Below are 12,989 nucleotides of genomic sequence, written 5' to 3' on the forward strand. Positions count from 1 at the left end.
CCCCCGATAATGTTTTTGTTCTTTTCACAAAACATGTTGAACTTCGGCCTATTTTATTTTGATTCTTTGTGATTCTTTCTATATTTGTTAGCATATAATAACTGTTAGTTTGTTAAATATGCCTATTTGTTACATAGTAATAACTTATTATTATTATTAAACTTGATACCTATATGGCTATAAAGACTACGCCTTTTCTTTCTTTTTTTTCATGTTTTGGGCATTGGGGGTGCGTAAGCTAAGTCGGGAGGTAGAAGTGGGTGCGCGGACTGAAAAGTTTGGGAACCGCTGGTGTATAGGATGACTGTGGTGGTGAGGAAGATGAAGAGGACAAAAGCAAAGCAGAGGAAGAAATGGTGGAAGCTGAAAAAGAGTGATACATGACTTTTAGGATGGAGTTAAGACAGGCTCTGGGTGGTCAGGAGGTGCTGCCAGATGACTGGACAACTACAGCTAATGTGATCAGGGAGACAGGTAGGAGAGTACTTGGTGTGTCATCTGGAAGGAAAGAAGATAAGGAGACTTGGTGGTGGAATGAGGAGGTACAGGAGTGTATAAAGAGAAAGAAATTAGCTAAGGTGAAGTGGGACACTGAGAAGACTGAGGAGAGTAGACAGGAGTACAGGGAGATACAACATAAGGTTAAGGTAGAGGTAGCAAAGGCCAAACAAGGGGCTTATGATGATTTGTATGCTGGGTTGGACAGTAAGGAGGGAGAGACTAATCATTACAGGTTGGCAAGACAGAGAGACAGAAGGGAAGGGCGTGTAGGAGGTTAGGGTGATTAAGGACTTTCAGGATGGAAGTCTATTGACAGGTGGCAGTAGTGTGATGGGAAGATGGAAAGAGTGTTTTGAAGAGTTGATGACCGTAGAAAATGAGAGAGACTAGAAAAGGTGACTGTTGTGGACCAGGAAGTAGCAAAGATTAGTCAGGATGAAGTGAGGAGGGCATTGAAGAGGATGAAGAGTGGAAAGGCACTCGGTCCTGATGATATACCTGTAGAGGTTTGGAAGTGTCTAGGAGAGGTGGCAGTAGAGATTCTGACTGGGTTGTTCAATAGGATCTTAGATAGTGAGAAGATACCCGAGGAATGAAGGATAAGTGTGCTGGTGCCCATTTTTAAGAACAAGGGAGATGTGCAGAGTTGTGGTAACTACAGAGGAATAAAGCTGATGAGCCATACAATGAAGTTATGGGAAGGAGTAGACTAAGGGCAGAAATGAGCATTTGTGAGCAGCAGTATGGTTTCATGTCAATAAAGAGTACTACAGATGCAGTAATTGCTTTGAGGATGTTGATAGAGAAGTACAGAGAAGGCCAAACGGATCTTCATTGTGTTTTTGTAGATCTGAAGAAAGCTTATGACAGGGTGCCCAGAGAAGAACTGTGGTATTGTATGAGGACGTCTGGAGTGGCAGAGAAGTATGTTAGAGCAGTGCAGGACATGTATGAGGACTGTAAGACAATGGTGAGGTGTGCTATAGGTGTGACACAGAAGTTCAAGGTGGAGGTGGGACTGCTCTGAGCCCTTTCTTGTTCGCTATGGTGATGGTCAGGCTGACAGACGAGGTTAGACAGGAATCCCGATAGACTATGATGTTTGCAGATGACATTGTGATCTGCAGTGAGAGCAGGGAACAGGTGGAGGAGAAGCTAGAGAGGTGGAGGTTTGTCCTGGAAAGGAGAGGAATGAAGGTTAGCCGCAGTAAGACAGAGTACAGGGAGAAGGGATCAAGAAAGTGGAGGATTTTAACACCTTCTAACCCTATCGCCTTCTGCGTTAGTTTTTTCTTACGTAACAAAGTTATTTTTTTCTTTACGTAACATTCCATTTTTTTCTTTGCGTAACAAAATATTTATGTCTTTTGTGATAGGAGCGTGAGAGGAGGTCCCCTCCATTCAACCATCTCAGAATGCATCCCTTCTCTGAGGGAGTGAGTGCACTGCAGATCTATTGTATGAAAGAGGGTGTCAAGGTATGCAAGTAGTTATCTGCTATAAATTAGTAATTTATGATAATCTTTACTATGTTCTATGCTTTATGAAAGGGATTCCAATGTTGCTCTGAAATTTGCATTTTGTTATTATTATTATTATTGTTGTTGTTTTTGTTATTGATACCTGCCAGTTTTTAGATTTGTTACTACATTCTGTATGAATATTTGATGTCTACGTTATTTTAAAGAATTGTGTAATCCTATGGTTCTGATGTTTATTGTTTTCTTCACAGGATGTGTGCATACCAGATCTCATTAAACTTCTAGATATCCTTGGGGACAACGGGGTGAATCATTCAGAATTCAACATATGAACAAATAATACAAGAACAAGCTCATTATTAATACCCCCCTCCCCTTTTTTCTCCTCAGAACTTAAGAAATGAGGAGCAAGTAGCCATCATTCAGGCTAGCACTGTTTTGTCACTAGCTGAGAAGGTGAGTCTCTAATAAAACGTAAAAATGACACCACTGAAACAGAATCACACTGACTAATTTGTGGCAGCTCATGATTTACTATTTGTTGTTCTGTAGTGGATTCAACAGATTGAAGGGACTGAGGCAGCACTCCATCAGAAGATGATGGACCTGGAGATAGAGATGGTTAGTCATAATATATGCGTACAGGAGAACATCTATTTGATTATGTACATGATGCTTTTTAAACCACTCGAGTTATGTCCTTATAGCAGCTTTACTCCAGCGTGATATGATGAAAGTTGCAGCCAATGTTCTCCCTACTAGTGATCTAGTTAAATAACTCGGTTTGAACAAATCTGATAAATTGTTCATCTTTGAGGGATGAATATAGTCATAATCCACATAAATGTTTTCTAGTTTTTAAACATCCACCACAGCACTTAGTAAGACTACAGCTTGAAAGATTTGCACACACAGGAAAAGTAATATAATTTCTATTATGCCCCAAATATTTTAATCATTAATCATCTTAATGTGTTTAGGAGATGTTCTGTAAGCAGAAAGGATATCTAGAGGAGGAGCTGGACTACAGAAAACAAGCCCTGGACCAGGCCTATATGGTCAGTATGTGTGTGTGCAAGTGAAGCTTAACGTCCATCCTTGGACAAGTAGTCATGTGTCTCTCATTTTTTATTTATATTGGGACTTCCATGAAGACCTGGGTTAAGGGCTGTGGCTGTCATGGCTACGTGAATGCCAACTGCCTTTGGGGTTTTATCATTGTAATGTACAATCAAATAAAAAAACTTTTTTCTCTTTTCCTGCCAGCAAATCCAAGAATTGGAAGCAACATTGTACAATGCCCTGCAGCAGGACAAGGTGATTCATATCATAATGCATTACAGATTTGAAAAACATTTTTTGACATTTGACTTTGATCAAATCAAAGCATCATTTTGAAAAATGTGATGTGACATCTGATAATAATTTAATTATTTGCTTTGAGGAATGCACCCTTGTGATCACGCACAATCCACTTTTCCGGAACATGTGCCCAGTATATATTTATCCATTTATTCAGTTTTTTAAATGAATACTGGAAGCTTTGTAGTTCTGAACATAGATGAAAAAGACATTGTACAGTACAAATAAAATTGGTTTAGTTCCTGTGACTCTTTGTAAAAGTTACACAATAGATAACAGCATCTTTTCAGAGCTTTTTAAAAAAAAAATACATAACGGTATCCTCTGTGTCTGACACTTTTCTTTCTTTAGGTGATAAAGTACGGCGAACCTTTAGATGAATTTCAAAAGGATGAGTTGCGGACGGCAGTGGAGAAGCTCAGGAGGCAAATGCTGAGAAAAAGTCGAGAATACGACTGCCAGATTCTTCAGGAGAGGATGGAACTGCTGCACCAGGCACATCAGGTCTGTCCAAGTCTGAATGGGTGATAGGTAGATGGTATGAATGTGAGAGCAGAATTTTTTTATGAAAATACAGTGGTACCTCTACTTACGAAATTAATTGGTTGTGGAAAAAATTGCGTACGTAGAAAATTTCGTAAGTAGAGAAGTGTTTTCCATGCAAATGCCCTAATCCGTTGCAAGCCCCCCAAAATTCAGACAGAAATCTTTTACATAGCATAAAAATGCATCAAAACATGTAACAAATATACAGTATGTTACAATTAGATTATTAAACAATAAATGACAGTTTTACATAATGTAAAAAACAAAGAATAAAAATGATGGTCATTTACCTTTTAACTGCTGTCCTCATCGTTTTTTGCCCTCTTTCGTTCATGCGCTCTTGCCTCACCATTCCGAATAGCAGAGTGAATTCCAGTCCTCCTTTTGAACTTCTCCAACCACTGTCGCGATGCCTTAAACTCCTTAAACTTCCTTTTGTTTTAATAACGTGGCGATTGTAGATGCATTGTAGATGTAGGGGGCAGCAGTGGCTCGGTAGGGGGCAACAGTAGCTCAGTGGCCTGGGGGCGGCAGTGGCTCAGTGGTAGAGCGCGTGGTAGAGCGGGTCATCCTATGATTTGGCGTTTCGATCCCCGCTCCTGCCCCCCCCCCAGAAAAAACACCAGGAGGTGAGCTGATAGTGTGAAGTGTCAGCTCACCTCCGGAGCACTGCTGAGGCGCCCTTCAGCAAGGCACCGCCCCCTTTACTCATTTGGGGTGCACCAACAAGGAGCTGCCTGCCACTCTACCTCCCCTTGCATGCCTACAGGCCCTTATAGGGACGGAGCCTCCACAGCGTTGTCGTCACCAGGTCTGCAGTGATGACGGTCTTGGTCGTGGTGGGAGCAGGAAGTCGTGGCGAGGTTGGAAGTCCAGTGGTTGAAGTGGGGCTGTTGAGCTTCGCAGCTCTTGGAGTGGGCTTGGGAGAAGTGGCAGGGGCAGGGGTGGAAGGAGAAGTGGCAGGGGTGGAAGGAGAGAAAGCACAGAAGGAGAGAGCATCAGTGGAGCAGTCTGCAGGGCCGCGAGAGACCTGGGACGAGGAGCCGGGAGTGATGGGGGAGCTGAACCGATTGAAAAAGCTGTTTAGTTCATTCGCTCGTTCACTGTTCCCTACCACAGTGCTGCGCCCTTTCCCGTGTCCGGCGATGGTTCTCATCCCATTCATGACCTCCCGCACCTGGTTGCGCCCCAGCTGCTTCTCCAGCTTCCTCCCGTACGCATCCTTGGCCTTCCTCAGGCAGTCTCACTTCCTGCTGGGCCTTCTTCATCTCCTCTTCGTTCTTGCTCCTGAACGCCCGCTTCTTTCTGTTCAGGACAGCCTTGCCTTCCTTTGTTACCCAGGGTTTGTTGTTGGGGTAACACCTGACTGTCCTGACAGGGGCCACGGTGTCCACACAGAAGTTCATGTAATCTGTAAAACACTGAGCAGCCCCCTCAATGACCTCCCCGTGTGAACCCACGATGACATCCCAGTTGGTGGTCTGGAAGCAGTCCCTCAGCGTTTCCTCTGCTTCCGGGGACCACCTCCTGACCTGTCGTGTTGTTGCTGGCAGCCGTTTCACCAGCGGGATATAGGTGGGCTGTAGGTACACTAGGTTGTGGTCTGATTTACCTAGTGGAGGGAGGGGGGTGGCAGTGTATGCCTCCTTAGCATTAGTGTAGAACAGATCAATGGTTCTGTCCTTCTGTGTGGGGCAGTCTACACACTGGACCATTGTGGGCAGAGATGAGTCCAAGGTGACGTGATTAAAGTCACCGGTGATAATGACGAGCGCCTCCGGGTGCCGGGTCCAAAGAGCGGAGGTGGTGCCACAGATGGTTTCTCGTGCAGTCTCAGGGTCCGCGCGTGGAGGGATGTAGACGGCGAGGACAATAACGTGTCAAAATTCAGGTCAAATTCAGGTCAAAATTCAGGTCAAAATTCAGGCCAGGTAGTAGGGTCTGATGCTAACAGCTGTTAGCTCCAGATCGTGGTTACACAGTGTTGATTTCACAGTCACATGTCCCGGATGGCACCATCTATTGTTGGTATAGATGATTAATCCACCTCCTTTCTTCTCACCGGCGGTGTTCGTGTCCCGGTCCGCTTGTACGGAGGAGAAGCCGTTTAGTCCGACATTAGTGTCTGGCACGTCACCAGTTAGCCACATCTCAGAGAACACAAACAAGCTGGTCTCCCGGTAGCACTGTTCAGTCCTGCACAGCGCCGTCAGTTCGTCCAACTTGTTCGGTAGCGAGTTCATGTACCCCATGATGACGGAGGGAACGGAGGGCTTGACTCGCCTCCGGTTAGCGGCTCTAGCCATTAGTCTAGTCCTTTCAACGCGACCCGCTCGGCATCCGCGATATCTCCGTCGGAGCTCGGCTGGGATGAGATCGCGTGTTGCTGGGTCTCCCTTGACCCTCATGGACATCAACTCCTCCCTTGAGTACACTAGCATATTACTATACATTATCTAAATTTATGTTAAAATAATATACACAGAAACATAGAAAAAAACGCAAAATTAAGCATAAGAAACTCGCTCAGAGCAGATCATCATCCTGCTCGCAAATGGATCAAGGGCTGAATGACAGCATTGACACCTATCTAGCTACACACAGAGGTCCGTCTTAGCCAATGGAATGCCAGGAAGATGCTAGGTAGAGTAGACAGTAGAGTGGGACTTCATTCATCCCTTCAAGAAGTTCCATCAGGGAAATTAGTTTCTCCATCACATTACACACAGCACAGTACGTACACAGAAAGAAAAGATGCACAGAAAGTAATGCCAATACCAAATAGAAAGAGTAATAAATAATAACCCACCAGAGAGAATAATAAATAATAGCCAATAATAAATAATAATAGGTAATAGCCAATGGCAGAGCAGCTATAAGAATGTTGCGTTCAGGAACCTTTGGGAGCTGTGAGTAGCAGCTCCCAAAGGTATTTTTATCTTTTGTAACACGAAATTTCTTTCGTAAGAAGAGGCAATATTTTCCTGTTGAGGCATTTCGTAAGTAGAAAATTTCGTATGCAGAGACATTGGTAAGTAGAGGTACCACTGTATATCCATATCAGAGAAGCGACGCTTCACTAAGCCCTGTGTTTTCATTGTAAGCCTCAGCTACTCTGTTAGAGCTGGTGTCGGGCACATCATTTGAACTAAATTATCAATGAAGAAATGTTGAAATGTGAGATGTGAAAAAAATCAAACTTAAATATGTGTTTAAAGGCTGCTTTAACTTAAAGTAAAATCAAATAAAAAGCTTGGAAACGAAAGAATACAAATTACCCTGTAAATTAACCACCACATAGAGGATACACGAGTATTTCTATAGGGTTTGGATCCGAAGAACTTGTGTACATTGTATGTCACGGTAGTATAAGGAGGACTTCATTTTACCAGCAGTAGAGACAGACCTGAACAAACAAACATGTTCAGAAGCAATTTGCTGTCTCTGTCCTTCTCCACCAACAGAGTGAGGAGCTTTTTAGTCCCCCAGGCCATGAAACTGTTCAATTCTTTCAAGCAAGAGGAGGTATTGAATGACCTTTCCAAAGCATGTAGGAAGCTGGTCAGAGATACGCTACGCTGAGATTGGCTAGCATACTTTTGGGGCTTAGGACTTACCCCCCATTTGAAATGAATTGGAAATGTTGTTCAGCAAAACAAAGAGAGTTTTCTGTTTCTTCTCTCAATCCTTACAGAGAATTCGTGACCTTGAAGACAAGACAGAAATCCAGAGGAGGCAGATTAAAGACTTGGAAGAAAAGGTGAAACATTCTTGATGTCTTTCTGTATAGAAATTACTGTATGTAGATTGAATAAGCAGCGGCTCAAACATAAGGGTGAAGGGGTCTTTCAAACTGTATAATCAGTAATGTGTAATCAATAATGAAATTAGTTTTTAGAGTAGACAGAAAATACTATAACCTTTTCCATTCATGTTATGCAAATTGCTCTTGCAATAAAAATCTCACACAATGTGCATTTAGTTATGTTTCAATAGGTACAGTTAAATTCCTCTGTACACTGAACCTGTTTCTTTCTGCTGTTACTAACATGTCTTGAGTGTTCTAACATTTTCTTGCTTTCTTTCTTTCCTCCTTTCCTTATTTATTTCCTTAGTTTCTATTTCTGTTCTTGTTCTTTTCTCTTGCCTTCATCCTCTGGCCTTGAAGTCTTTGACATGTCCTGTACCAGAGGTGAGTCCCCATACATTTGAGTAGAAACCGTGTCTCTTCTGACGTCAAATATTTCTCTATTAAAGCAGCACCTGTACAGCAAGTTTTGGGAGTTTTGGGTTTGCGCATTCAGCAAAGCCAAATCTGGGAAAGCTCCAGCTATAAAATCTTAACTGTCCTTCACAAGCTCTTAGTCAAGATGCATTTTTTGTGTGAATCCACAGACCTGGACAATAAAATTAAATAGTAGATTACAGTAGAACAGTTGATTAGAGCTTTTGAAATAGTTCTAAAGTGATCTGATTTGGTGCTGACCTATTATGTCCATAAAATGAAACCTTTAGAAATAACTTTTAACTATATTTTTGAAAATTTTCAATTTTAATCCATAATGTGAAAACTGGGTGTCACAACTGTACATTTATTGTGTAATGAAAGTTTTTCCTTGTGTTCACCTGGAAACAATCAGCTGTCCTCTTTTGTTTGTCTTTGATTCCAATCTACTGATTTATATGTGTTGAATTCATGTTTCTCCATATACATGTATTTATTACTGAGCTGCAAAATCCAGAAGGCAAAAAATGCCAACAGCATATCTTTTGTACTTGTTTGTTATCACCACTGATTTTTTTAAACTATGCATATTTTTTCAAAGGGTTTATAAGTTCTCATTTTATTCTGTTTTCTAATTTGACTTGACTTGTAAATCTCAGCAGTTAATCTTTTCCTTTAACCTGCATTTGCCTTTCCAACAACCTGGGGGCAGCAGAACAAATATTATCACCTAATGAATTTGTCTGTTTTCTACACTTGCTTACAGTCTAAAATTTAAAAAAATACACAGTAATTGAAACTTGACCCATAAAGCGCACAACATCAACCCCAGCTTGCGCAAGTGTATGCACATTCTCACCCCTAAACCCTTTCTATTAAACATTGAACACTTTTTTACCTTTGACATTATTCAAAACTGAAGTTCTGTGCATACTAATTGCTAAAACACTGATAGATTAGTATCACACTCAATTAGCATTCACCTGAACTCAGAATGGACTTGTCAGAAGCCATATGTCAGGTTTGCCCTTCGTTGTGAACAGAACAATTTTAGTGTAACAGTTATATGAGCAAGAGGTTGAGGTGAAGTATGTGGAGGGAGAGATATTTGTGCAATAGTGATAATACATGTTAGCAGACAGTTGCTGGTCTATAAGTCCAGCAGCTTTCTGTTTCTTGGACCAGAAGAATAAGTCTATGCTATAATTATGCTCTGTTTTAGTCTCTTCCAACTCCAGAAAAATAACTTTTGTGCTTTAGCATAGTACTGTATTATGTTTATCAGCCAAGTGGTGACTTGTTTTTTTTTTTAGCTCAGTTAGTGTACATTCAAAACAATGGACTGTATAGTATAGTTCAAGATTAATAAAATGGTAATCATAAATCAACCATCGATGTTGTTATAGATTACACTATACAGCAACGTAAAAGTTGATGAAAATAGCTACAACCTGTTGATACTACTTAGTGCATCTCTTATCTTATGGCTAATTTGATGAGCCATTTTACACCATAGGTACTTTTATTTTAGGCATTTGTATAGAATATATTTACTTTTAGTGTAGCGAGTTAAATTGTAGCACAGAACATTTTACAAATTAGTAAAGCTTTTTTATTTGAATAAAACATCTGAATACTTGTGGTAATTACTGCAATAATATTAAAGTATTAATTAAGGTAGCTGCAAGAGGACACAAGCCAGTGTTTTATTGTGCCGGTCCCAAGCCCGGATAAATACAGTGGGTTGTGTCAGGAAGGGCATCCGATATAAAACCTTTACCAAATCAAACATGCAAATCAAACATATAACTTCCATACTGGATTGGTCGAGGCCCGGGTTAACAACAACCACCATCGGTGCTGTTCACCTACAGGGTGCCAGTGGAAATTGGACTACTGTGGGCGAAGACGGAGAGGAGGAAAGTTTGTCTGGAGGAAGAGAGAGAAGAGGAACGCCAGGAGTATAGGATTGAGAGTAGGGATGTTGAATGTTGGAACTATGACAGGAAAAGGTAAAGAGTTGGTTAACATGAGGAGGAAAGTAGACACACTGCGTGTCCAGGATACCAGGTGGGAAGGTAGCAAGGTTAGAAGTTTAAGAGCAGGGTTTAAGCTGTTCTACTGTATCATGGTGTAGATAGGAAGAGAAATGGATAAGGAGTTGTCTTGACGGAGGAGTTTGTTAGGAATGTCCTGGAGGTAAAAAGAGTGTTTAGAGTGATGAGTCTGAAGCTAGAAAAAGAAAGTGTGATGTTCAATGTTGTTAGTGGGTGTGCTCCACAGGTTGGATGTGAGCTGGACGAGAAGGATAAATTCTGGTTGGACTTTGACGAAGTGATGCAGAGCATATGCAGAAGTGAGAGATTTGTCATTGCTGCAGACTTCAATGATGCAGCAAACAGGTGATGAGGAGGTGATGGGCAGGTTTGGTATCCAGGAGAGGTATGCAGAAGGACAGATGGCGGTTAATTTTGCCAATGCCGCCCCATGGAGGGGCGGTAGAGCGGGTCGTCCTATGATTTCAAGATCGGCGGTTTGCTTCCCGCTCCCGCCAAAAAAAAATACCCGGAGGTGAGCTGACAGTGGGAGGTGTCAGCTCACCTCTGGAGCACTGCCGAGGCGCCCTTGAGCAAGGTGCCGTCCCCTTTACAAAATTGCTCATTTAAGGCGCACCAAGATGGAGCTGCCTGCCACTCTACCTCCCTTGCATGCCTACAGGCCCCCTTGTTCATGTGTGTGTGTGCTACAGGGGCCTGTACACACTAATATATATATGCATGCGTTTGAATCATTAGCTAGAGTGTGCATGCTTAATTTCCCTTCGGGGATCAAAACAGTATATTAAATAAACAAAAATAAATAAATATATCGCTATAGTGAATACTTTCTTCCAGAAGAGGCATGGGCATAGGGTGACCTATAAGAGTGGAGGTGGGAGCACACAGGTAGCCTACAGCTTGTGTAGACGGTGTAATCTGAATGACATCCGTGACTGCAAAGTGGTGGTAGGAGAGAGGGTAGCCAAACAGCATAGGATGGTGGTGTGTAGGATGACTCTTGTGGTGAGGAAGATGAGGAGGGCAAAGGCAGAGCAGAGGACAAATGGTGGAAGCTGAAAAGGGAAGAGTGTTGTATGACTTTTAGGAAGGACTTAAGACAGGCTCTGAGTGGTCAGGAGGTGCTTCCAGCTGAATGGACAACAACAGCTAATGTGATCAGGGAGACAGGTAGGAGAGTACTTGGTGTGTCATCTGGAAGGAAAGTAGAAGCAAGGTGAAGTAAGGTGAAGCTAGAGGTATCAAAGGCCAAACAAGAGGCTTATGATGACTTGTATGCTAGGTTGGACAGTAAGGAGGAAGAGACTGATCTACTGTATACAGGTTGGCAAGACATAGAGACAGAGAAGGGAAGGACGTGCAGGAGGTTAGGGTGATTAAGGAATTTTAGGATGGAAGTCTATTGACAGGTGCCAGTAGTGTGATGGGAATATGGAAAGAGTACTTTGAAGAGTTGATGAACTTGGAAAATGAGAGAGACCAAAGACTAGAAGAGGTGACTGTTGCGGACCAGGAAGTAGCAAAGATTAGTCAGGATGAAGTGAGGAGGCCATTGAAGAGGATGAAGGGTGGAAAGGCAGTTGGTCCTGATGATATACCTGTGGAGGTATGGAAGTGTCTCGGAGAGGTGGCAGTAGAATTTGTGACTGGGTTGTTCAATAGGATCTTAGATAGTGAGAAGATGCCTGAGGAATGGAGAAGTGTGCTGGTGCCCATTTTTAAGAACAAGGGAGATGTGCAGAGTTGTGGCAACTACAGAGGAATAAAGCTAATGAGCCATACAATGAAGTTATGGTAACAAGTAGTTGAAGCAAGACTAAGGGCATAAGTGAGCATTTGTGAGCAGCAGTATGGTTTCTTGTCAAAAAAGAGTACTACAGATGTACAACCTCTCCACCATTCTCCTCCCACTGTATATCTCAACACACCAACACATGCTCACATCTATTGATGCACACACACACACACACACACACACACACATACACACACACACACACACACATACAACAAACGTAACGTGTGTGTAAGTTATTGCAAGCACTCTTAAGGGGCTGATTTTAAGGGTCGGTACTTAAATTCATCCGTTCCCCGTACTTGTATATCCAGTTGCCTAAAATGAATAATAAAAAGTTGTCATGATTTTGTGTTTTTGTTTCTGTTTCATTCATGGATGTACAGTGTGCCCTCATGCATTCGCACATCAAAGCTTGCGACTTCATCTCATTGCGGATTTTTTTGGTAGGCAGTCACATGATACCATACTAGCATTCTATTGGCTGACGGCATCTTGAAGTGCTCTCAGCTCCGTGAGTTTCGGACTTTGTACGTGCAACACAAAAGTGGTTCAAACAGTCGACAAGAGAGTGGGAAAAGGTAATACAGAATGAAGTTGGCTTGATATCAGTATGGGGTCATAAACATTTAAATTACAGTAAATAATAAAATAGTTTGTTGCTCTATCACGGAATTCATTAATCGCGTGTGGCTCCTGAAACACATTAACCGCAAAGAACGAGGGCACACTGTATGTAATGCAACATGTTCATTTCTAATGCTCCATTTCAATCTTGACTATGAACGAGACAGAATAAGTGCTGACTTTTAAATATTAAAAAATATAAAACTTTTTTGTGCACTTCAAACCTCATTAATTGTTTGTCACCCTTCTCTCTCTTTCCTTCAGGTGCCACGTCAGCTTTGGAATCTTGTTTGTGACTGCAGTGTTTATTTATTATCTGGAAATGTGTGGAAGGCAATGCGTAGCAGTGGCTGCTAGTGTCATAACATCCCTGGCGTGGTCATTATAGGTGGTGT

The 12,989-nt window shown here is 42.1% G+C and overlaps 1 protein-coding gene and 1 long non-coding RNA gene across 3 annotated transcripts in view; one reads left to right on the forward strand and one right to left on the reverse strand.

Moving 5' to 3' along the window:
* The window catches only part of jakmip2 (janus kinase and microtubule interacting protein 2), a 46,884-nt gene extending 33,895 nt beyond the window's left edge, over window positions 1-12,989 (forward strand). The window contains exons 15-24 of one of the 2 annotated variants that reach the window (XM_068332124.1): window positions 1,878-1,979; window positions 2,234-2,287; window positions 2,373-2,438; window positions 2,535-2,603; window positions 2,963-3,040; window positions 3,249-3,299; window positions 3,696-3,848; window positions 7,585-7,650; window positions 8,006-8,082; window positions 12,859-12,988. In XM_068332124.1, the coding sequence (XP_068188225.1) occupies window positions 1,878-1,979; window positions 2,234-2,287; window positions 2,373-2,438; window positions 2,535-2,603; window positions 2,963-3,040; window positions 3,249-3,299; window positions 3,696-3,848; window positions 7,585-7,650; window positions 8,006-8,056 (690 nt within the window). In that variant the 3' untranslated portion in view covers window positions 8,057-8,082; window positions 12,859-12,988. Of the gene's footprint in view, window positions 1-1,877; window positions 1,980-2,233; window positions 2,288-2,372; window positions 2,439-2,534; window positions 2,604-2,962; window positions 3,041-3,248; window positions 3,300-3,695; window positions 3,849-7,584; window positions 7,651-8,005; window positions 8,083-12,858 lie in introns of both variants that reach the window. The other variant, XM_068332123.1, reaches the window with a different exon arrangement.
* On the reverse strand, window positions 57-6,281 carry LOC137606733 (uncharacterized). The gene is made up of 3 exons (XR_011037912.1): window positions 4,181-6,281; window positions 3,715-3,860; window positions 57-1,677 (listed from the first exon to the last, which is right to left on the reverse strand). It is a non-coding gene; the product is annotated as an uncharacterized lncRNA (long non-coding RNA).

Source organism: Antennarius striatus, chromosome 13, assembly GCF_040054535.1.
Source record: "Antennarius striatus isolate MH-2024 chromosome 13, ASM4005453v1, whole genome shotgun sequence".
In the NCBI taxonomy this organism is placed as follows: Eukaryota; Metazoa; Chordata; class Actinopteri; order Lophiiformes; family Antennariidae; genus Antennarius; species Antennarius striatus.